At 41.3% G+C, this 25,174-nt stretch overlaps 1 protein-coding gene across 3 annotated transcripts in view; it reads right to left on the bottom strand.

Annotated features, from left to right (window-relative positions):
* Positions 1 to 19,495: 19,495 nt before the first annotated feature.
* The window catches only part of LZTFL1 (leucine zipper transcription factor like 1), an 84,879-nt gene continuing 79,200 nt past the window's right edge, over positions 19,496 to 25,174 (bottom strand). For all 3 annotated transcript variants that reach the window (XM_003256976.3, XM_030811967.1, XM_003256975.4), the window contains 5 exons: positions 25,013 to 25,078; positions 24,853 to 24,930; positions 22,347 to 22,523; positions 20,953 to 21,056; positions 19,496 to 19,930 (listed from right to left, as the gene is read on the bottom strand). In XM_003256976.3, the coding sequence (XP_003257024.1) occupies positions 19,912 to 19,930; positions 20,953 to 21,056; positions 22,347 to 22,523; positions 24,853 to 24,930; positions 25,013 to 25,078 (444 nt within the window). In that variant the 3' untranslated portion in view covers positions 19,496 to 19,911. The remainder of the gene's footprint in view (positions 19,931 to 20,952; positions 21,057 to 22,346; positions 22,524 to 24,852; positions 24,931 to 25,012; positions 25,079 to 25,174) is intronic.

Genomic DNA, 25,174 nt, shown 5'->3' with positions numbered 1-25,174 from the left:
CTTTTATAGCTTTCTAGGATAGAAAGAATTCATACACTGCATTTGGTTGTTATGAGTACAGTTGCTTTTAGGACAGTTTTCCCACCTTTTTATTTTCATGACATTGACTTTCTAAAGAGACTAGGCTAACTGTTTGAATTGTATAATGTCTTACACTCAGGATTTGTCTGATTATTTCATTATGGGGTCATTTAATATGGCCTTTTCCCCCTGTAACTTGCAGAGAATGTGTTAATTTAGTCTTTATATGGCACACGCATGCGCGTGCACACACACACACACACACACACACATTATAACATCATATAGGCACTTAGGCAATTATTTATTATTGATGGAATTTTGAATTTAAAAAGTATATAGGCTAGGTGCAGTGACTCACACCTATAATCCAGCACTTTGGGAGGCCGAGGTGGGAAGATCGCTTGAGGCCAGGAATTTGAGACCAGCCTGGGCAACATAGTGAGACCCTGTCTTTGCAGAAAATAATTTTTAAAAAATTAGCTAGGCGTGGTGGTACACACCTGTAGTCCTAGCTACTTGGGAGGTTGAGGTGGGAGGATCACTTGAGCCCAGGAGTGGGAGGCTGTAATGAGCTATGAATGTGCCACTGCACTCCAGCCTTGATGACACAGTAAGACCCCATCAAATAAACAAACAAATAAATAATAACATAAAAAGTGTACAACCTTCCTGAGTTTACATTCACCAAATGGGGCATAGTGCTGACTTTCTTCACTGAGCTATTCCAAGCAATTTAGAATATTTGGCAAATATAACAAGAGGCAGAGAGCCTCCAGGATTGGAGGAACTGCTGGCCAGAGCTGAAGGCAACATGGCTGCACAGAACTGGCACTGGGTTGGCAGCTGCAGGCTACAGCTCTGTGTTGCTGTGGCTGTTTCTGGCTACACTTCTGTGAGATATGATAACAACTAATGGGACACAGATGACTTGAATGGCAGTCTTAAAAATAAAGGAAAATGAAAAGACATCTAAGACTTGAAAGCAAAGAAAGCCTAACTTAAAATAATGTAGGGAAATACTAAAATAAATGTTTGAACTTATACTTCACCAGTATATACTGGTAAAAACTCAGGGCTTCCCGAGCCTCTGAGTAAGGTTACAAAATGATTTTAATATTCTATATCCTTTTGCCTGTATGCCTACATCCAAAGGACAACTGTGTCAACTGAGTAACCTGAGTGGATTTTCTGTGAATTGATGCCTATGTTGTCTGAAGTAACTAATTTGAGTAAACAACACAAAGTGGGCGTCCTTTCTAAAGGAACAAGAGGAGTGGAACAAAGAGGCATTTTTCAGGTCAGAGAGAACAGATGCAGAAACGAGCTTGTTTAGAAAACATTGTGGCTTCTCACCACGATCACTCAGCTGATCCCCTGCATTAAGGAAGATTCAGCCACGTGCTATGAAAACAAGGGGCTCCGAGAGCAGTGTGGAATGCTTCCTTCCTTTTTGTTGGTCTTGGCTGAATTTATTCCTTCACCTCAAATATTTTTGCTGGGAACAAGCAATCAAGACCAACTAGAAGGCATAATCTGGTGGAGAAAAACAGATGGAGCACTGTGAAAATATTTTCAAGGGTCAGGGTACACCTGGGGCCATGCTGTCTCAATTAGTGACCCCTTAAGGAATTTCACTGTGTCCTGCTGCGCTGTTTTGTACTTGCTCTTTTCATTTCATAACAGGAGAAGCCCTGTGAATCTCACTCTGCCAGAAAACACACAGGCTTTATTTCACAAGCTCAGTGGTTCAAATTATATTTGATTTCTTTCCCTGCTCAATACTCCAAATGTGGCCTAGGGATGGGCAGCGTCGGCATCGCCAGGGCGCTTGTGGGAAATGCAGACTCTCAGGCCCCTCCCAGACCTCTAGAATCAGAACCTACTTTTAAAAAGAGCCCCCCAAGGGATTTGCAGGCAGGTTAATGTCTCAGGAGCACACAGGGTTTTTAACCCTGGCTGCACATCAGGATCCTATCTATGGAGCTTTAAAATACAGATGCACGAGACTCCCTGAAAAACTGAGCTTGGCAGAGGAGTCTCTTAAATGTTTGGCTTCTAGAAGCTTCCATGGTGGCTGATGTGGGATACCTTTCTCCAGAAGAGGAAGATCCCTACCAATACTGCCCTGCCACACATTATTAACATTTCTAGATCTTCTCCCCACTGGCTCCCCTCCAGTTTCTATATCCCCAATGTCCCTTGTTTAAGGTCCACCTCTGCCTGCTCCTTCCCACTGTTAAAATTTCTCTTCTAAAATACATTCAGAGTCAACAGGAAAAGGTCTTAAAGATAATTTGTCATAGATGCAACAGCAATTTCCTCTCATGAACTTGAGGAGCCCAAAATCTTTTCCCTGCTTGCCAAGGTGCTATATTGTCTGAAAATAGCTCAACTGCTTGGGAATGGTTTTGCGAAATCAATTCCCTACTGTATTATAGGGAATTAAGTGCTCCCAAAACTTCCCTTCTGACTTGGTTTCCATTTCCCAATATACAGCCTACCCAGAATGACGTGTTATCATTGTCTGCCATGCTTTGTTTCACTTATGCTGTACTTTTTTTTGGGGGGGTGGGGTGGGGCGGATGGAGTCTCGCTGTGTCACCCAGGCTGGAGTGCACTGGTGTGATCTCAGATCACTGCAACCTCCACCTCCTGGGTTCAAGCAATTTTCCTGCCTCAGCCTCCTGAGGAGCTGGGATTACAAGCACATGTCACCACAACTGGCTAATTTTTTGTATTTTTTAGTAGAGACAGGGTTTCACCATGTTGGCTAGGCTGGTCTCGAACTCCTGACCCCAGGTTATCCGTCTGCCTCAGTCTCTCAAAGTGCTAGGATTACAGGTGTGAGCCACCGCGCCCAGCCTATGCCGTACTTTTTGTGTTATAATACAGTATATATGGCATAGAGCATACTATGGAAAATAAATACATGTATAAATAATAATTATAAGACAAGTGCTCTTGTAGCCATCACCCAGGTGGTTGAGACTTGGTATAGTGTGTGGCCAGTTTTCATAAATATTCTGTATTTGCACAAAGAGAAAAAAAATTGGATGCTGCAGTTTGTTTTATTTATTAGGCCAAATCTGCTATTGTATTGTTCCTATCTTCTATAACCTTATGATGATTTTGTGTCTGTGTATTCCATCAATCACTGAGAGAAGTATTAAAATCTTCCCTTATGATTGTGAATTTTTCTATTTTCTTTTAATTGTGTCAATTTTTACTTTATAGAATCTGAAGCCATTAAGGACAAACTTTAAATTGTTATATCTTTGGAGGGTTAAAATTTTAATCATATGGAGTGGCTCTATCTCTAGCAGTGTTAAATTCTCTATTTGGATAATTCAGATTGTTGTGTGTTTTCTGCGTACACAATTATATCATCTGTGAATGAGTTTTTTTTTTCTGGCCTCATGCTTTGGTTTAGGCCTCCACCACTATATATATCTATCATTGCTCCAAAGTCTCCCTGTCACTGAAGCCTTAGTGACAGCCCTATGTAAAATGTCAACTACCACCCCAACATTGTTTCTCCTTCCTTCTTCATTGTACCCCTTGGGCACTATTTGGCATGTTATATGTGTTTCTTGTTTATCAAGCCCGATTTGCTCATTTATTTAAGAGAGTTATCAAGTCTATGTGCCAGACCCTGTTCTGGATGTGGGGGATGCAGCAACAAACAAGACAACTGCAGATCTCCGCCCCCTTGGAGGATACATTCTGGTGGCGAAGCAGAAAAAAGACAAACACCATGCTTCTACTTCAGTGAGGCCTGTCTTGACCACCATATTTTAAGAAAAACATCCCTTCTCTTGACTCTACTTTCCTTTCTACCTACCTTATGCCCCCCTTTTTTTCTTTGCTCTGTTTTATAGCCCAGCCCATCAAGAGATGTCGATGCTTACTTTGTCTCCAAGTTTCTCTCGTTACTTCTCACAGTCACCTCAGCTAGGCCCCTCAGCAGTCCAACAAAACTTGTCAAGGACACTAGTGACCCCCCACATAGCTAAATCCAACAGTCAGCTGTCCTTTTCCTGGACCTGCCAGCTGCATGCCACCCAGGTAATGATTCCTTCCTGCTGATGTGATTTCCCCAGCCAGCATCCAGGGAGACGCTCTCTTGGTCTTCCTCTCACTGGCCCCTGCTGTTCCATCTCTTTTGCTGATGTCTCTTCTTCCCTGATTCCTTGGGGTTGGAGCACCTAGGGCTTCTCACTGACACTCACCTCCTTGGTGTGCCTACCTCTTTAATGGTTTAAAAGCCCTCTCCACCGATAACTCCCAATGTTGTATCTCTAGTCCAGACCACGCTTCAGAGGTCTAGACTTGTATGTCTGGTGCCTCCTAACATCCCCGTTTGGGTGCCTGAGAGGCATTTCATGCTTGTCTAAAAGAGGATTTCTGGCCAGACACAGTGGCTCATGCCTGTAATCCCAGCACTTTAGGAGGCCGAGGCAGGTGGATCGCCCAAGGTCAGGAGTTCGAGACCAGCCTGGCTAACATGGCAAAACCCCGTCGCTACTAAAAATACAAAAATTAGCTGGGCATGGTGGCTGGCACCTGTAAAAATTAGCTGGGCATGGTGGCAGGCACCTGTAATCCCAGCTACTAGGGAGGTTGAGGCAAGATAATCACTTGAACCCAGGAGGAGAAGGTTGCAGTGAGCCAAAATCGTGCCACTGCACTCCAGCCTCGGCGACAGAGCAAGACTCTGTCTCAAAAAAAAAAAAAAAAGAGAGAATTTCTGATCTTTGCCCACTTCCCTTCCCAAAGCCAGCTCCTTATCTCTGCTGATACCAAGCCTAGCCTAGCAGTTGCTCAGCCCCAAACCTTGAAGTCATCCTGAGTCCTATCTCTCATCTCCTTTCAATCTGTGCTGATAGTCTATTAGTTTTCCCTTCAAAATATATCCAGAACCTAACTCTCTGACACTGCTGATGGGAGTGTAAATTGGACACCTGGAAAATTTGGGGGCCAGTGTCTACTAATATTGAACATTCATATATGCTGTGATCTAGCAATGACACTCCTAGATGTACATACCTACACCAAAAGATCCACACTAGATGTTTATATTAGCATTCTTTGTATTAGCCACAGACTAGCAAAACTCCAAATGTCCAGCAACAGTATGATGGATAAATTATGGAATATTGCCACTATACAGCAATGAGAACAAAAAAACAATTGCTACATGCAACAATAGGGATGATACTCACAAGCACAGTGTTGAAAGAAGCTGGACACAACAGGGTCTATGCTGTATGATTTCACGTACATAAAGTTCAAAAAGGAAGTCAGGAGAGTGGTTACCTTTGGAAGGAGATGGTGCCTGGGGGCCAGCACAGGAGGCCTCTAGGGGTGCAGATAATGAGTGATTCTTCATCTGGGTACCTTAGATAGTGTTTACTTTGTGCAAATTCTTGGAGCTGTACGCTTATGATTTGTGCACTTTGCGTACGTAAGTTTTACTTAAATTGAAAAAGAAATCCAGCTTTAACCACCCTTATCACTTCTTTTTTTTTTTTTTTTTTTTTTTTTTTTTTGACAGAGCTTTGCTCTTGTTGCCCAGGCTGGAGTGCAATGGCTCCCTCTTGGCTCACAGCAACCTCCACTTCCTGGGTTCAAGAGATTCTCCTGCCTCAGCCTCCCGAGTAGCTGGGATTACGGCATGTGCCACCATGCCTGGCTAATTTTGTATTTTTAGTAGAGACAGGGTTTCACCATGTTGGTCAGGCTGGTCCCGAACTCCCGATCTCAGGTGATCCGCTCCCGCCTTGGCCTCCCAAAGTGCTGGGATTACAGGCATGAGCCACCATGCCTGGCTCACCCTTATTACTTCTATATTCCTACCTCAGTCTAGGCCACTACCATCTTTCACCTGAATGACTACTAATATACTTTTTTTTTTTTTGAGACGGAGTCTCACTCTGTTGCCAGGCTGGAGTGCAGTGGCACAATCTCGGGTCACTGCAACCTCCGCCTCCCAGGTTCCAGCAATTCTACTGCCTCAGCCTCCTGAGTAGCTGGGACTACAGGTGCGCACCACCACATACAGCTAATTTTTGTATCTTTAGTAGAGACGGGGTTTCATCATGTTGGCCAGGATGGTCTCGATCTCTTGACCTTGTGATTCACCTGCCTGGGCCTCCCAAAGTGCTGGGATTACAGGCGTGAACCACCACACCCAGCTGACTACTAATATTCAGTCACCTCTTCACCCCTGCTCACAATCTAGCCCAAGGACAGTCTATTCTTTTTTTTTTTTTTGACAAGGCCTCGATTTGTCACACAGGCTGGAGTGCAGTGGCATGATCACAGTTCACTGCAGCCTCCACCTCCCTGGCTCAAGTGATCCTCCCACCTCAGCCTCCTGAGTAGCTGCGACTACAGGCACGTACCACCTGCCTAATTTTTAAATTTTTTGTAGCGATGAGGTTTTGCCATGTTGCCTAGGCTGGTCTCAAACCGGACTCAAGTGATCTGCTCACTTGGGCCTCCCAAAGTGCTAAGATTACAGGCATGCACCACTGTACCCGGCCAACAGTCTATTCTTAATGCAACCAGAGTCGTCCTTTTTAAATAGTATCAGGTTTTATCATTCCAAGGCTTACAACCCTGCTGCAATGGCTTCTCATATCCTTTGCTCAGTGTCTCCTCAATGAGGTCTATCCTGACCACCCTGCTGAAGCTGCGTCCAGCATCCCTCCAGCACTCTTGATCCTCCTTGTTCTACTCTATTATTATTATTACCAGAGTACTTTCTTCTTCTAACATATTATAGGGGTTTGAAAGGTAGCCCCCCAAAAGATACATCTACCCAGAACCTATGAGCGTGACTTCATTTGGAAAAAGGGTCTTTGCAGATGTAATTAAGTTAGGGCCTTGAGATGAGATTATCCTGGATTAGGATGGGCACTAAATCCAATGACAAGTGTCTTGAAGAGGAGAAGATAAAAGGGAAGGTGATCTGAAGACAGAAGCAGAGACTGAAGTGATGTGTTTATAACCCAAGGAATGGTGAGGATGGCCAGCAGCCACCAGAAGATAGGAGAGGCATGGACTGCATCTCCCTCAGAGCCTCCAGAAGGAACCAGCTCCACCAGCACCTGCATTTAGGACTTCTGGCCTCCGGAACTGCAAGAGAGTAAATTTCTGTTGTTTTAAGCTACCCAGTTTATGGTAATTTGTGACAGTAGTCCTAGGAAACTAATACACATACTGCATAATTTATTTACTATTTATTATTTTCTGTATGCTGTCACTGTAAGCTCCTTGAGGGTACAGATTATGATTCTGTTCACAATCTATTTCAAATACCAATGCTTGACACACAGTAGGCATTCAAACTTAAAAATAATTGATTCTATTGATAAAGTTAATAAACACTGATTAAAGTAGTCTAAGATTTCGTTGGATAAACGAATTGTGACATATCTATACACTAGCAGGTACTACTCAACAATAAAAGGAATGAATTATTATACACACACCAATATGGATGAATCTTAAATACATTTTGCTAAGTGAAGGAAGCCAGATATTAAAGAGAATATACTGTATGATTTCATCATGTGAATTCTAGAAAAGGCAAATCGAAGCTGTCAAGAGAAAAAGCAGTTCGGTGGTTGCTCAGGGACCAAACAGGGTCAGGGAGCCTGGCTGCAAAGGGACATGAAGGGACTTGGTGAAGTGATGAAAGTGTCCTCTATTCTGATTGTGGTGGTGGTTCCAGGGCTATCTATATTTGCCAAAACTCCTCAAACTGTACCTTTAAAAGGAGTACATGTTATTGTAAATTATACCTCAAAAAGGTGATAAAATAAGGTGGTTTATTTATTTAGAATAATGTAATAATTGTCTAAAGCAAATACCCAATATAGACTCTGGAGCAGGCCTAAAGGTGTCAGAGTCAAAAAATATATGGCAAGAAGGTACAGTAGAAGGAAGCAAAAGATATAAAACCCCAACAACAGAAAAGAGATAGCTGCTGATTATTGAGAGCTCTCCCAAGCATGTACGCACAAGAAGACACCATTAGCAGAGCCCACACTGTGGACCATGCAGTGACATCTCCCTTGCTGCATCAAGCCCCTGGAACACAAACCAGCAGCCTCCGTGATGAAAGATAAACGCTGCTATAGAGGCAGGAGGATGGCTTGAGCCCAGAAGTTCAATACCTGCCGGGGCAATACAGTGAGATCCCATTCTCCACAAAAAGGAAAAAGAAGGAAAGAAAGAAAATCTCTGTGGGGCAAACAGAGCAGCTCTTCTGGGGGATGCTGGTAGTTGTTTGTTATCCCCACCCACCTCACTATCTCCCTGTTCTTTCCTTCAAGATGGGCTTAATTCTGATGACAGATCACTGATTTCATTTATGAAGTGGAGTAAACACTGCTCAAAGTATTCAAAGGTTTCATTGAATATGATCAGGATCAAGCTCTTTGAAAAAGTGAATCAGTTATTGGTTCAGAAACACTGCTGGTGGCTTTCAAATAACATGTTTTATAAGAAAGAGAAATTCCAGACTAGTCTGTCTTGTGAAGATTGGTGGAAAAGGGCCTGCATTGCCAAGACAATCCTAAGCCAAAAGAACAAAGCTGGAGGCATCACGCTATCTGACTTCAAACTACGCTACAAGGCTACAGTGACCAAAACAGCATGGTGATGGTACCAAAACAGAGATATAGACCAATGGAACAGAACAGAGCCCTCAGAAATAATACCACACATCTACAACCATCTGATCTTTGACAAACCTGACAAAAATAAGAAATGGGGAAAGGAGTCCCTATTTAATAAATGGTGCTGGGAAAACTGGCTAGCCATATGTAGAAAGCTGAAACTGGATCCCTTCCTTACACCTTATACAAAAATTAATTCAAGACGGATTAAAGACTTAAATGTTAGACCTAAAACCATAAAAACCCCAGAAGAAAACCTAGGCAATACCATTCAGGACATAGGCATGGGCAAGGAATTCATGTCTAAAACACCAAAAGCAATGGCAACAAAAGCCAAAATTGACAAATGGGATCTAATTAAACTAAAGAGCTTCTGCACAGCAAAAGAAACTACCATCAGAGTAAACTGGCAACCTACAAAATGGGAGAAAATTTTTGCAATCTACTCATCTGACAAAGGGCTAATATCCAGAATCTACAAAGAACTCAAACAAATTTGCAAGAAAAAAACAAACAACCCCATCAAAAAGTGGGCAAAGGATATGAACAGACACTTCTCAAAAGAAGACATTTATGCAGCCAACAGACACATGAAAAAATGCTCATCATCACTGGCCATCAAAGAAATGCAAATCAAAACCATAATGAGATACCATCTCACGCCAGTTAGAATGGCGATCATTAAAAAGTCAGGAAAAACCTTCAATAATTTATCAGCTAACTGGAACTAGAAAGATATAAAAAGGATAGTATATCATCACTGTCTTAGAACAGGACCCTTGTAAATTATACCTCAAAATAAGGGGGAGTAGACTCTGAGGCCAAGATTGTGTGCAGGATGTCGATCAGGAGGGAGCCTTGGGGCCAACAGGTGTAAAGGAAGTCAAGGCAGCAGGACTGGGCAGGCCCAGTGGCATGGCTGTCAGCCCCGTGGGGAGCTCTGAGGATGAGACACACTTTGACACTGTCCCACACTGGGGTGAGAGAGTTATGTCTCCATTGATTGTTATTGGAGGCAGCCACCTTGAAAGAGAGCATAAACTTGGGCGAGGTGGTTCTCTTCAGCTGGGCAGTGCTCAAGTGGCAGACAATGAAGGGCCAGCTGCTAGCAGGTCTTCCAGTGGCTGGGGCCATAGTCCCTTTATTCCTGAATGGAGATTAGGAATAATCTGCACACAGTGGCAGCCAAGGCAAGGCCAAATCAGATGGTAATGATATGAGCTGCTTTTAGTTTCAGGCAGTTGATTACTTACACAGACAGGGAAAGTAAGTGGGTAAGCCAAAGGTGCTAGGTTCCTGGGTCCTTCTCTCACACTCCAAAAAGGACAACACCTACTCAAAAGGGGAAGGATGACTGCAATAGGAGTTGTGGGATGCTTTGTTACTGGGGAGCCAAGCCTAGACTGCAGCTAAGTGGTTTTGCATTCTGCAGATCTATTCTGAGCACTTCAGAATCTCATCAAAACCCTCGCAGGAAAGACAGGGAGGCAAGAGGAGCTGGCCTCGGGGCAACTCCTCACAAGCCTCCCATCCTCTCTGTTCTGGGAGAATCATGAGGCATTTTGCCAAGACCTAGATTATTAATAACTGTGGCTCAACCCCTGCCCGTACAGCATCTGGGCCAGGATGGAACCGTTCTCTACAGCACCTGTCGCAACAACCAAGTGGAGTATGTTTCAGGCCTCTAAGGATAGTTTAACAGTAAGAAATTAAATATCATTCACAACATTAACAGAAAAAAGAGAAAAATTATATCATCTCAACAGATGTAGAAAAGGCATTTTGCAAAATTCAACACCCATTTATAGTTTAAGCTTTTCTAGCAGACTAGGAATAAAAAAGAACTTCCTTAATTTGACACTGAATATAGCAAGCATTATTCTTTTTTTTTTTTTCTGAGAAGAGTCTTGCTCTGTTGCCCAGGCTGGAGTGCAGTGGTGCGATCTTGGCTCACTGCAACCTCTGCCTCCCAGGTTCAAGCTATTCTCCTGCTCAGCCTCCTGAGTAGCTGAGACTACAGGTGTGCACCACCACGTCTGGCTAATTTTTTGTATTTTTAGTAGAGATGGAGTTTTACCATGTTGACCAGGCTGGTCTTGAACTCCTGACTTCAGGTGATCTGCCCATCTTGGCCTCCCAAAGTTCTGGGATTACAGGCGTGAGCTACTGTGCCCAGCCTGCAAGCATTATTCTTATTGGTAAAATATTTAAAGTGTTCTCCCTGAGACTGGGAATGAAGCAAAGATGCTATCTTTTCTATTCAACGTTGTACTAGAGGTCCTAGCCAGTGCTATAAGGCAAGAGAAGTAAATAAAAGGCACACAATCTCACTTATTCAAAATTATTTACCTGGAAACCCCAACTATTTGAAACAAAGCTGGTAATCTGGAAGACTAACATTCTCTTATAAAGCAATCTAAAAAGGTCTTGGAGCAGCAAAGATGCCACAAAGCCTAGGCTCTTCACACACAGAGTCCCTTAAGCCCTCATCCTGAGGCTACGTACAATCCTAATAAATGGCTCCATTTATTTTCCAAGCCCACCTTGGAAAATGGCAACAGAGATTGGCAAACCAAACAAAACCAGTGTTAGCTACCAGCCTAAAAGGAAAGAACATGCATAAACCATAAAAGGTAGATGAAGCAGTTTAAAAAAAACAGTGCTTATAAATCACTTACTAAAAGGGCAAACAGCTCCATACCTCAGCAGCCCTGAAGGCACTGTAGTACAGGACAATAATTGACACTTGTAATAATGACTTTGAGTCATCAGGAAAAGATAAGATTATGCTTATGACTCACTGCTTAAGAAGGCAGGAAATTATATTTTGTGTTAAAGGTTTTTAATGTCTGATTTTGAAGAAGTTTGGGTTATTTATATGGAGAAATTTTAGTGTTAGGAAATTACTTTATAGGTAATATCTGATTTCTTTTACAACCTACCCACTAAGGTTTTTCATGGCTTAAGCAGTACTTGGCCAGAAACAGAAGTCAATTTCACAAGTGTTTGGATTGAGCACCTGTGATACTTGAGTCCATAATGACAGGCTCTGCTCCAGGCACTCAGTCCAGGGATGTTATTTTTTTTTTTTTTCAGAGTTGTTACTATTTAAAGGCAGCTGTGGCCTGACCACGTGAGCATACCGGGCTGAAAATGCTGAGCAGGATTTGTAATTTCTTCTAAGTCGAGTTGACCCTTTGATGAGTAAAGTATTGAAAGCATGCAAATATTCATTGCATTTGCTCTTCTATCTTCTTAGTTCACTGTGGGATGAGATGCTATTATGTCACACCCAATTCCCCTTATCCCAGCCTGGAATGTGGCCTGCAGAAGGTTCTCTGTGTCTCTTCACCTGAAGCCCTTTCTTGGCTATGGAAGCATGTTCAGCCTAGGTCCAACAACAAGGAGTTAACATCTCAGGAGTAACCCTCATCTTGATAAATGAAGGCCTGGTAGATGCATTCCCAGCTTCCTCACTTCTCAGTGGCATTGAGCGCAGTGGTCCACAGTGCTAACCTGCTCATTAACACACCTTTTATCTCCTTTCTTCCGTTTCCTGTCTCATGCCTCCGTACCCTCACCCCACTTTCTGGGATCCCCTCCCCACTTCAACCAAGATCCCTGCCTCAGGGTTTTGCTTTTGGGGGAGCCAAAATAAAACATCCGGTGCCAGAAATGGCCCTAGAAAGTGGCCTCAAGATCAGACACTGGACTTGATGCCAGCCAGATGACAAAAGGATCCCACTGCTAGTAGTAAGTGTAGTGGTGATAAACCCTGTCACACTACTGGGTCAGTTACCAACACTCCCACCTGGGTATGGATTGGAATGAAAGAAGACAGGCTCTGATTAGCCAACTATTACCTGAAGAGATGCCCTGACAACTAGAAAGCCCCCAGGTCTCTATTTAAAAGAACCCACATCTCCTATGTGCAGAAGCCAGAATGTACTGAGAATCTGGCCCATGATTGGATTACAGCAGTGATGCAGATTCAAAGGAGAACAAATTCACTTGCCCGGAAAGTCTCCTTTGCTTAAGTTAGGGCCTTGATTGGGAAGGAGTGTGACTCTGAGATATGAGGGGCCCATTTGGGCAAATGCCCTCAACAACCTTGGTACCCCAGATTCTTCTGAACCCTTGGGTCTAGCAGAAGTGGCTCACTCCCCCTTGCTAGAGGAGAGTAGCCTCCTATCACCTGGAAGCCATTCCAAGGCCTCTCTTGAAAGGAGACTGGCAAGATAACCTGGGTCTTCCTCAGGATCTGTCCCTACTTCCACTTATTACTTCTAAACCAATAAATAGGGCTGAATATCAGCATGCCCTATGCAGAGAAATATTATCCTGCTTTGAGAAGAAATGGATTAGTCCCCCAAAAGAACAGAACCTGGACTGGCAGAAACTGGAAGAACATGTATGGTTATGGATCTTCAGGATGCTGGCTTAGTGGGAAGTAGAAAAGAAGTTGGATAAGGAAAGAGTTTATTGACATAGACTGTCTTCTGTGACTCAGGATTTGGCATGTTTGTAAGAACACATGGAGCCAGTCCTAATACACTGCTGCAATGGGCCTTGGTGCTTGAGGATGATGGTATGCCAAAAACGAGGTGGAGATTCCACAACTGCTTAACAAGAGTGCTGAGGAGGGGTCAGAAGGCTCAGAGGGATGACATGCTAGAATGGATATAAGGTGAGAGAGCCCACCCATGGGCAGGGGTATTTCCTTCACTGAAACAATAAAGACTGCGTTGGTAAGGGGACATTAGCATTGTTGAGAAGCTCAGTGGTGGCTGTCTTCTGTTGGCTAGAACTGACAACAGAATATGCTGGCACATAACTGGGCCTCCTATGATAGGAAGGATTCCAGAACAAAAAACTAATGGCTGCACTCAGACATTAGAGGAATAAAATGAATACAGTAACCTAATGGGCCGCAAGGCCAGAAGAACAACCAGGGAGCTAAGGACCAGTGGCTAATAGATTATGGCGCTCCTAGAGGTGAGGTGAAAGGGCAGTCAATGAAGTTATTGTTATGAAACCAAGCCAACCAACCAAACAGCTGATGAGTAAAAGACCGATGTCAGCCACCACAGTGGAAAATCCTGATCTTTCATAGTTACCAGACCTAGTCAGTTCTCAGTTCCAGAGCCCGTGGATTGAAGGAGAGTCTGGGTCTCCTGAGGAGAAGCCCTGCAGCACTATAGCAATCTTAAATAATACACACTGTCTCAAATCTTTCCCAAAGAGCCCCATGGCCATTTTTCAGAGTAACTGTACACTGAGAAAGTAGAATATACACATCTTTCAAGAACTACTCAACACAGGGCCTGAGTGACATACCCAGGGAATCTAAAGCGCCATCACAGCCCTCTTGTTAGAGTGGGACATATAAGATAGGCAATCTATAAAGTTCTGACCCAAGGCTATCTCAGGGCAGATCCAGTAGGCCTGTGGGTCAATCCCCTGATCTCCCTCGTTTCTGAGAGGATAAATGGGATGAGTGCACTTAACTGAGAGACCCCAAAATTGGTTTCTTGACCTGAGGGATAAGAGCCATAATGGTAGAAAAGGCTTATTTAATGCTCCAAAATGCTCTCTCCATCCCACCCCCTCCCCACTCCTGGTCAAAATCAGAGGCAACATCCCAGGAGTACTGACAGTGATCCCCACAATATCCCATTGAATGGCTCCTGCAAAGCAAAACAGAGCAAAAGTGGAAGATGACAGTGGACTAACATAAACCAAGAAGTAACTCCAATAGCAGCTGCTGTGCTAGATGTAGCATCCCTTCGAGTCAGCACTTGATATGAGGCTGGAGATGTGGTTAATGAATTCTTTTAAATCCCCTTCAGAAAAGAGAAGCAAGAACAGGTTGAATTCATCTGGGTCAGATAATACATTCACAGTTTTGCTCCAGGAGCATATAAACCCTCCTGCTCTGTTACAAAACAGTCCAAAGAAGTCCTTGATCATTGTGACATTCTGCAGAACATCATCCTGGTCCAACAGGTGGATGACAAAATGTTAACTGGACCTGGTGAACGGGAATGAACTGGCAAATAATCTGAGTGTTCCTTATGACACATGCACCAGAGAGAAGGAGGTAATTCCTACAAAGATTCAGAGGTCAGAGGTCCAACAATCTAGGGAATACTGGGACATCCTGCCAAGTCAAGAGCCAGTTATTGCATTTTGTACCTTCTACTACTAAGAGAGGCAAGCACTAGGTAGTATTATCTGGATTCTGAAGTCAGCATGTACAACACTTAGGAATACTGCTCTGACCATTTCTTGGGTCACTCAGAAGGCTGCAAGTTTTGAGTACACAGTCAGAAGGGCTTTGTACCTCTCTATGGTTCAGGGTGTAGTGTAGGGGTACCTCTTGGTGATATGTGGGGGTAACAATAAATGAGAAATTTCACAAATACAGCAGGACAGGGGCAAAATGATCAGGGGCTCAGACATCTAAGAAAGGAAAGTCTAGGTCATCTCATGAGGCCAGCCATGCTGACCAGCAAAAGTGCTGGTTGAGGGTGAGGGGAATCTAGAATAAGTAGAAGAGGGAGATGATAAATGTTAATTATGGCTTCAGGACCAATACGCAACAGACAGGACTACAGCCTGTCCCACTAACCTTTTCGTTGATGTTTTCCTTTTTGTATTCATTGTTTTAAAAATATTGTGACCAGCCATTATCCTCGAGAGAAAGTGAACTTAACGTGGGACACCAGGCGGTACAGTAGAGCGGGGTGGACGGCTGGAGATGCTGGTGATTACTTCAACATATCCCCTTCATTTATTCCCAGAGGTTTTCTTTTAATTGAGACATAACTCACATATAAAATTTATCATTGTAAAGTATACAATTCAGTGATTTTTAGTATAGTCACAAAGTTGTACAACTATTACAACTATCTAATTCCAGAACATTTCATCCCCTCAAAATGAAATGCAGGACCCATTAACAGTCGCTCCCCATCTATTCCCGAGTTTGCAAGCAGACAGTTCCCATGCTTGGCTTCTGGAGGAGTCTCTGCCTGAGAGCATTCTCTGGAATTTGGTCCACATCCAGGCAGGCTGGACATGGCAAGGAATTAATACCTCAGATTTCCAACCTCAACCAGTGAGGGATGGAAAGTGGTGGATAATATTCCCAGCTACTTTGTCCTTCAGTGTAATAATTCAGAGATGTTTTCTGTACCATGTCTCAGAGGGTCCCCAGCAGGATTGGGTCCCAGTTGCCCATAGTGGTGACTCTTTCGATCTGTCTCAGTTCCTCAGTCTTCCACAGGATTTCCTGAAATCACTTCCCAAATAAACTACCTGCACCCAAATCTTTATCCTATAGTCTACATTTGGGAAAACCCACCTAAGATTCTTTTCAACAAGACTATCATGAAGTCTTTGTCAAGCACCTTGCTGAAATTCTGACATACTATACCTCTCATGCTTTTAAAAAGACAAATGAGGTCGGGTGCAGTGGCTCACGCCTGTCATCCCAGCACTTTGGGAGGCCGAGGTGGGCGGATCACGAGGTCAGGAGATCGAGACCATCCTGGCTAACATGGTGAAACCCTGTCTCTACTAAAAATATAAAAAAATTAGCCAGCCATGGTGGTGGGCGCCTGTAGTCCCAGCTACTCGGGAGGCTGAGGCAGGAGAATGGCTTGAACCTGGGAGGTGAAGCTTGCAGTGAGCCGAGATCACACCACTGCACTCCAGCCTGGGCAACAGAGTGAGACTCTGTCTCAAAAAAAAAAAAAAAGACAAAACGAGTTTAGTCTGCCATATGATGTGATCACATGCCACTATGCCCAGCTAATTTTTAAATTTTTTGTAGAGATGGGGTCTTGCGATATTGGCCAGGCTGGTTTTGACCTACTGGCCTCAAGCGATCCCCCCGCCTGGAACTCCCAAAGCGTTGTAATTACAGTCATGAGACACCACAACTGGCCCTGCCGTACCTGATTTCTTACTAGGGAGACCCATGCTGGCTCCTGGTGGGTACGTTTCTTTTCCAAGTGCTCATGAAAATCCATTTAATAAGCTGTTAGTTAATTTGACAGTAAGCCCACTGCTATTTTACAAAACTATAAAGGATTTTCCAAGTTCCATTTTGCTTTGTCTAACAGTGGTTTTTTAATCTGTAAAAGTTAAAGGATGTATTATAGGTAAAAAAGAGACGGAGTTATACTTCATATAATGTAAGAGATTGACTACTCTTCGCATCAATTCATGTTTTACAATAGGCAATAACAGCGACAGGCTTACTTGGTGAAGGAACTGATGACACAATGCAAAAGACACCACAGCCCCCAACAAAAGCCTCCAAACCAGTTGTCACCAACCCACTCATCTCTATTCAAGACAGAGGTCATTACCTTTAAGTATAATATTTCCCCTTTTTCCTAAGCAGTTTTGAAAATGGTTTTGTCAAAATATTGTTGTCTAAATACTACTGTTTTGTCTAAATGTGAAATATCATTTTGCTGAAATCGCTTTTCTTTCTGGAAGACTGGCTTACATGACAATTTATGATTTTTTTTTTCTTTTTTTTTTATTATACTTTAGGTTTTAGGTTACATGTGCACAATGTGCAGGCTTGTTACATATGTATCCATGTGCCACGTTGATTTCCTGCACCCATTAACTTGTCATTTAGCATTAGGTATATCTCCTCAGTAAACTATCGCAAGGACAATTTATGATTTGAATATCTAGTGGCAAAGCTTTGGAACATAGGCATTTACACATAAGCAGAGGGAAATCATTAATGCCAAACTTTTGCAACCAATATATATCTAAAAGCACCAAGGGCTTAAAATTTGAGCATCTCTATAAATCTCTTTCAGTTAATCAGAATGGAAATAATGAATAGCAAAGGCTTTATCAAATAAGATTACACAGTCAAGGTAGGGCAGTATTTTTCTTATGCTGAGTTTTATAAGACATAAGCAAATTATCATTTAAACATTTATTTAATATAGGTTAAAATGTAATGCATAAAGAGAAAAAATGAACACTTAAATGTCAAACAGAAGAAAACCCTTTATATTTTATTTTGGTCAACAAAAAGTCTGTGCATAACTCAGCAGCAGGCCTGAATTAAATTAAACCAAAGCTGCATTGTGATGGCCACCAATGTACAGACTGCCTGTCTGGCTTAGCACATCAAAAGTCTAATCAAGGCTCAAACAAACATCCTTAGAAATCCTATATATATATATATACATATATATATATATGAAAAAGGCTTTCTTTCTCAGTTAAATGAGATAAATCTTAAAGTTGGGAAACTACTAAAAACAATAAAAATTTAAAACTATTTTGCTAAAGGGTATAGAGTAAATAACAACAACAACAACAACAACAAAAATGACAAACCAGAAACACTAAAATGTGTTTACATGTCAAAGAATCATCACGTTGATTTACGTCAAAGAACATCATATTTGTTTATCTTAATGCTTGGCACAGTTGGTTTTAAGGTTTTAGAAATATTTTTGAATTCATTATTAAACAATAGGAACATACTGTACAGAATATTTCAAAACTTCTACCAAGAAAACAAGTACAAATTCTACCTAGCAATATAGGTTTCTTATCAACATGCCTTTTTTTCCTCACTGGTATCAAACTGACAAAGGTGTAGGGAGAAAATAATTGAATGGTTTCTGAAGGCCACACTAGCCCTTTAGCCAAGAGTTCTGCTTCTGAATTATATAGAACATCTTGGTACACATACAATGGAATGGATTTTTGGAGAGAGTGTCAATTTAGGGCTAAAGAAATACAGGGTGAGAATGATGCCCTCAACAAAAGCTCCAAAAGGGCATAGAAACTGCTAAGTGACCTAAATATGGAGAGAGAGGTGAGGAGAAAATACATAGTAAATGCTGGCTTGTTATTGCATTTTATTCTCTCCCTTCTCTGATCCATTCATCTTCTTAAGACTGCCTTCTGTGTCCCTTTGCAGGGAAATTATCTTACCCTTTAACATTTGTTCCTTCACTATCTTAACAAAAAGCCTATAAGAAAAGTAATAAATTCAAGGCTATTACTAAAAGCTTGAATAAAAATAACAACAAGCCCTATGCTCCAATCAGTAAACTCGTTTCTTGGAATAAAATCTTCATTTGTGGAAGTGGAATGATGTCTCTTAGTAGATAGTGTTCATTTAGGGTGTGATACTCTTACTTTTAGAAGCAGGAAAAATTACTAAATATTAATATGTGAAAAGTAAGGACTTTCCTTCTGAGGGATTATTGCTTTATGGACTTGACTTTGTTTATCCTTATAGTATATCACTGCCTTACATAACTGTGGATATGATGCCCAGTTTCTAATGATTTGTCCAAAATCGTCTGAGAAAACCAGGCCAATAAAAATATAGTGAAAACCTCTTGAAAATACAATTATTATAGACCCACATAAATAAAGTCTAACCTGAAGTCTGACAGCTGATTTTATGTTGAACATAAGTCTTTTAAAAAGTGTTCTTATTTAACATAAAATGTAAAATAACATTCTGGAAACAAGTATAAATATTACATTTATTCTGAGTCCAGATACTTCCTAAACTGTAGAAGTGCAGGATGGATTTGACTTATCCATTAGTAATACAGACTCACGAAAAGTTATGCTGCAAAAAATGCTGAGCCTCCTCTGATAAATGGTCTTTAAGATGCAGAGACTGAGGAAGCTAAGTGAATGTTCATGTTCACTGCTGTAAATTTTCCTTATAATTGGTAAAAAGGCTACCCATAATAGAATTCACATTAAAGATAGTAATAACTATCTTTAATAATGCTATTATTTATTTTTACCCATGGGGAATGCATAAGTACAAACATTGTTAGCTTCTTTAACATTTATTAAAAAGACAGACTCTTTATACTAATGCAGAAGGATAAGCCTCTTCTTCCCACTCTAAAAATCTCTTCTTTGCTGTAAAGAATTCTCAGTGCATGTGAGCTAAGACTCTGGAGCACTCAGTAGAGAGGTGTGTGGGATGACCAGACAGAATCACTAGGTTTTCTCTGTTTTCAACTAGCTGAAAATAGGAACTCTAGTTCTAAATATTAGAAGTCTAAATATTAGAAAAATAAAGAGAGGGGATATGACAAAATGCTTCAAAATACATGCCTGAGGTGAGACTGCTTGTATGTTTGCATGTGGTAGCTTCCAGATGAAATCTTCAGTTTTAATCTTCAGGTTCATATCTGGAGATATAAATTAAGAACACAATGTCAGGATAGCTTTTGTTGTTGTTATTACCAAATAAGTTTACTTGAAGCAGTGGCACTATATTTCTCACTTCAAATTACTGCTATGGTAGAAGTTGGACACATTCAACTTTGTTTTGAGGTGACTCAGAGGGGATTTTTACGTCAGGTAGGAGGATAGGCCAGATCACTGCTAAGACTCCAAGTCTCTATATTTGGCATTTAGACCTGTGATAACTTCGTGTAATTACCTCAAGCATCATATCGACAAGAATAGTTGATACGACTATATGAGTAAAGGGCTAGCAAATCTACTTCTCTAAGGACAAATCTCACCTTGAATTCCCTTTCTAGCTCTGCTCCCCTGGAACTCTGATAAAGGTAAAACGTCAACTCAGTTTCCAGGCAAAACATCTGATGACCACATCTGGACCTGGAGGACTATGAATGAACTATAAATACGTGGTGGGAGCCACCACTTTAGGTTTCCCCTTGTGCGATGAGTTCTTTTAACTGGACATACCCTTAACTGGGTATCATGTGACTGCTACGAGAGATACTAATCCTATGTAGAACACGGACTTCTAAGCCAAGCTGGCTATGACACCCATCTGCATGAATCTCATTCTCTCCAACTTAAACTGTCACTTAGGGGAACAGTAAGACCAATTCTTGGACTGCTTAGAGTATACCACTGAGGAGAAGAGAACTACCTAATGCTGTCCTGCGAGCTTGCTGTGTTTCCTGTCTGACATCCTGCTAAGTGAATCCATTGCCAAGAGCAGTTTACTGTAGGCCTGTGTGAGTCTAAAGGCCTAGATGAACCTAAAAAGAAGCCCTGGTGGGCATTATAGATAAGGTCAGGCCGGAGCTCCTCCACTTTCCTCAAATGAAGGCTTCTGGACTAAATGATCCAGCAACTACCACTGGTTTGACCTCTCTGGAACAAGCTTAGATTTAACAGAGAACAAACATCAATCCAGAGAGAGAAATCCAAAGGCGGGATCAGTGTGGCTTACTGTGCCAGTCTTTTCCTCAGATCTTTGATTTGGTCATTCTTCTTGGTAAGAATCTCTTTCATGTTTCGATAAGCTGCTGTTTGCTGAAATTTCTTTTCTAATTCCTGCTTAGTAAAAAATGTCAGCCCATTACCACAAAAATAGTTAAGGAAAGAGATAACAAATGTGATAAAAATATGCAGGTTTTTTTGCTTGAATTTTACTAATATTTTGCTAATGATTTTCTAATTTCCTTAAAGGACACATTTATATAAAACTAAGACTATCCAAACTTTAAAAATATATTCTTTCAAATGAGAAGCCATAAAATAGTAACATTTTCCCAAGTACAGTGTTGGTAAATAACTCAAGCCCTGGATATGATAAATCTATTTGAAATATTAAACTAATTTTCCAGTAAAATAAGCACACTTTTTTCCCAAGTTCCAAAGTTGTGTATTTTAGCAAAAGGATTTTTAATTTAGTTAAATTTTAGCTCCCATATTCTTTTTTCCCATTTTTTATATGAAAAAATTTTTAATTTTTTTATAGAGATGGGGGTCTTGCTATGTTGGCCAGGCTGGTCTTGGACTCCTGGGCTCAAGCAATCCTCCCATCTTGGCCTCCCAAAGTGCTGGGATTACAGGCACAAGCCACAGCACCCGGCCTCAACTCCCATATTCTTTTTTTTTTTTTTTTTGAGATGGAGTCTTGCTCTGTCACCCAGGCTGGAGTGCAGTGGCGCGATCTCGGCTCACTGCAAACTCCGCCTCCCGGGTTCATGCCATTCTCCTGCCTCAGCCTCCCGAGTAGCTGGGACTACAGGCGCCTGCCACCACGCCCGGCTATTTTTTTGCATTTTTAGTAGAGACAGGGTTTCACCGTGTTATCCAGGATGGTCTCGATCTCCTGACCTCGTGATCCGCCCACCTCGGCCTCCCAAAGTTCTGGGATTACAGGTGTGAGCCACCGCGCCCGGCCCAACTCCCATATTCTTAAGAGTCTAATCCCCAAAGTGAAGAATCTAGCTCTCTACATATTTTATATAAATTATGATGAAAGTATAGAAGTCCCTAAAAAAAACAGTCCCTCATCCCTCTGCAGGCTGTGGGAAGAAGGAGCAGAAGAGCAACATGGTGGGATGCAGGGCAGGATTCAAGCCACCTACAGAGGAGCATTTCACCATGCCGTAGAGGGGGAGGAGATGTCTTATTATCACAGATATTTTAGTACCAAAGATGGAAGAATATCAGTGCCCAGAAATGATTAATCTTTAGAATATATTGGCTAATACCTTGAGAAAAAAAATCTGAATTTGCAGTTGTTCAACGTTTATCTTAGCCACATGTATTCCTCTATACTGTGTGCATTAATCGTACATTAACAGACAGATCCCTTAAACATGGTCTTCTGACCTTTTCAGCCATGTGCAGCTGCTCCTGAACCCTGAGTAGATCGTGCTTGGCTGTTGCCAGATTCTCCTCCAGTGACTTCTGGTTTTCTGTCTTGTCATTAAGTGTCTTCTGAAACTCACTCTTTAAAGCAGCGACAGTGTTTTCCAAGTTACTCAAGTCTTGGGCCTTTATAAAATCCTATGAAAAATAAATGCAGGGATGTAATTTCATGTTGATATTCTAAAAATAACTGTTTTAGAATGGTGATTCAACATCACAGGAGATGAAAAAAATGATGTATGTTGTGTGTGCATGCCAGCCTCCCTTGCCAGCCTAGGTAAGTGCCAGCCCCTTCAGAGTCACCAGTAGGCCAGTCCATTGTCAGCCCTGGGTAAGTGGTGTCTTGCACACAGCCGACACTCAGTAGCCATTGAATTCCAAATACATAAAATATGATTTGTGAACTGCTGGTATTTCCAACCAAGATGTGTGCACCAGGGTTGAGATGGCAAATAGGTTTCATTTTGAAAAGCCAAATTTAAAAAAATCCTCAAAGAAGTTTGAATTCTTCAAAATGATAGAAAAAATGATAAAAGTAATATAATTTATACCAAAAACTTAATAGACATATGTTTTAGTCATTATTTACAAGGAAATAATATGACAGCACAATTACTGATTACATGGTTTTCTAAATTTTTAAGATTTTAAGTTTTTTATATTTATGAGATATGTACATTTTTGCATACTTTGACAACTATAGCATAAGACAGGATCTTCTCTCTTCCTGGATCTTGCTTTTGACTGGATAAGATTCATGAAAGAAAAAAACATTTGTATTGATAAGACAGTAAAATGGTCTATAATTGGTGAATATGTAGATGAAGAAACACTTAGTCCTTTCAGCCGGGAGCAGTGACTCACACCTATAATTCCAATACTTTAGGAGGCCAAAGGAGGAGGACTGCTTGAGCCCAGGAAATTGAAACCAGCCTGGGCAACAAAGCAAGACCCTGTCTCTACAAAAAATATAAAAATTAGCCAGGCATGGTGGCACATGCCTGTGGTTCCAACCACTTGGGAGGCTGAGGTGGGAGGATCACTTGAGCTCATGAGGTTAAGGTTGTAGTGAGACATGGTTGCACCACTGCACTGCAGCCTGGGCAACAGAATAAGGCTCTGTCTCAAAAAAAAAAAAAAAGTACTTTCAACAAAAGAAAAACAAAATCTTTCCTCATTTTTGAAATCTGGTCTTTGAAAAAAAGATTTTATTTCATTGGAACTAATAAAAGCACTTATTCACTGGTTGTTCTTGTGTCCAAAATCTTAAAGTAAAATTGGAGAAAAGCCCCAAAAAGCTTTTAAATAAATTCATCATCCAAATGTGTTTGTAATTGTTTGACTTATGAGAAATTATAAAGCTGTTCTGGAACATTTGTGTTTTTATAAATCTATTGTCATTGGCATATAATGGTTGAAAATCATTAGCTATGTAAGAAGTATCCTCCTATTTTAAAAATATCTACAGATAAAATGGTTCAATGTCTGAGATTTGCTTCAAAAAAACATGGCGGGTGGGAAGAAGAAAGTAGAGGTACAAATGAAACCAGACTGGCCATGCACTTGTAACTGCTAAATCGAGTGATGAGTGCATGGGGGTTCATTATACTATTCTCTCTAGTTTTGTGTATGTTTGAAATTTTTCATGGAGAAAAGATTAGCAAAAGCCCAGTGAAGCAGATTTTGGGATTGTTTACCAGACATTTGCAATGAGAGTACGACCACTAGAAAAGCCAATGCTGTACTGAATATCTACCCAAATGGTCCTGCTCACAGGAAATCATACTGCAGCATGCACACTCAATGGAAAGTCCACAGCAGACAGACTGTACATATAATGACTTCCCGCAGGCAGAGTGACATTCAGTCATTACATTCAGACAAGCATGAAGAACTACAACACTGGATTTCATTGTACTCTACAGTGCCGGTGGGTACAGATGCATCTGCAGATTCCTAATCATTTTGTCACACTCATCAAAGGCAAACTTAAGTAATGTTCAGTATAATAAAACCCAAATATAAACCAATTAAAAACCTTTCTTTTCTTCATTTCCTTTCCCCTCCACTGTAATTGGATGTCAAAGTGAGAAGGGAAACTTAAAAAAAAAGTGAGAATATCTTGCATACCAGGAAAATTGTACAAAAACTTAAAAAATAAATGTGAGAATATCTTGCAGGCCAGGGAAATTGCAGGAAATGGTGAGAATATCTTGCATGCCAGGGAAACTGCAGGTGCGTGAGCTATGTACTGTCCCCTCTGCCCTGGAGGATGGACAGAGGGAAGGCCACTGGTTCTCACCAGGCCTTTTGGGGGCAAGGATGTCCCAGCACATGACAATAGAGGCATTCGTCTCAGGGAGTAGCAGGGGATGGGGTACAGTAAGCAGTAACTAAGACTTAATTTTAAGTTTATAACTTCATTCTACTTAAAAAATGTGAAAAAGGTAGCTAAAACTTGTTTCACCTTTTGATTTCCTTGATCAAGCTGTAAATCTTGCAGTGCTTTTTCTAGTTTTGACTTTTCATCCAGTGCATTTGTAGCCTACAGTGAAGTTTAAACAAAACACTTTCAGTATTTAGTCTGTAGGCAGTTCAATAATTGTGTCAAAACATTTCTCAGTTACCTGTATTTCAACGGTCTTCAACCTTGACTTCAATTTCTCATTCTCTTCTTGAAGTCTTAAAATTTCCTTTGTGAGTAAATTCAAGTTTTATTATATTAACCAAAATATTTTAATATTTGAAATTATTCCTTGTTTCACTTAAAAATCTAATTTTTAAATTTA

This window comes from Nomascus leucogenys, chromosome 4, assembly GCF_006542625.1.
Source record: "Nomascus leucogenys isolate Asia chromosome 4, Asia_NLE_v1, whole genome shotgun sequence".
NCBI lineage: Eukaryota > Metazoa > Chordata > Mammalia > Primates > Hylobatidae > Nomascus > Nomascus leucogenys.
Note: the sequence above shows the minus strand (reverse complement) of the source record. Positions and strands in the feature narration are given on the sequence as shown.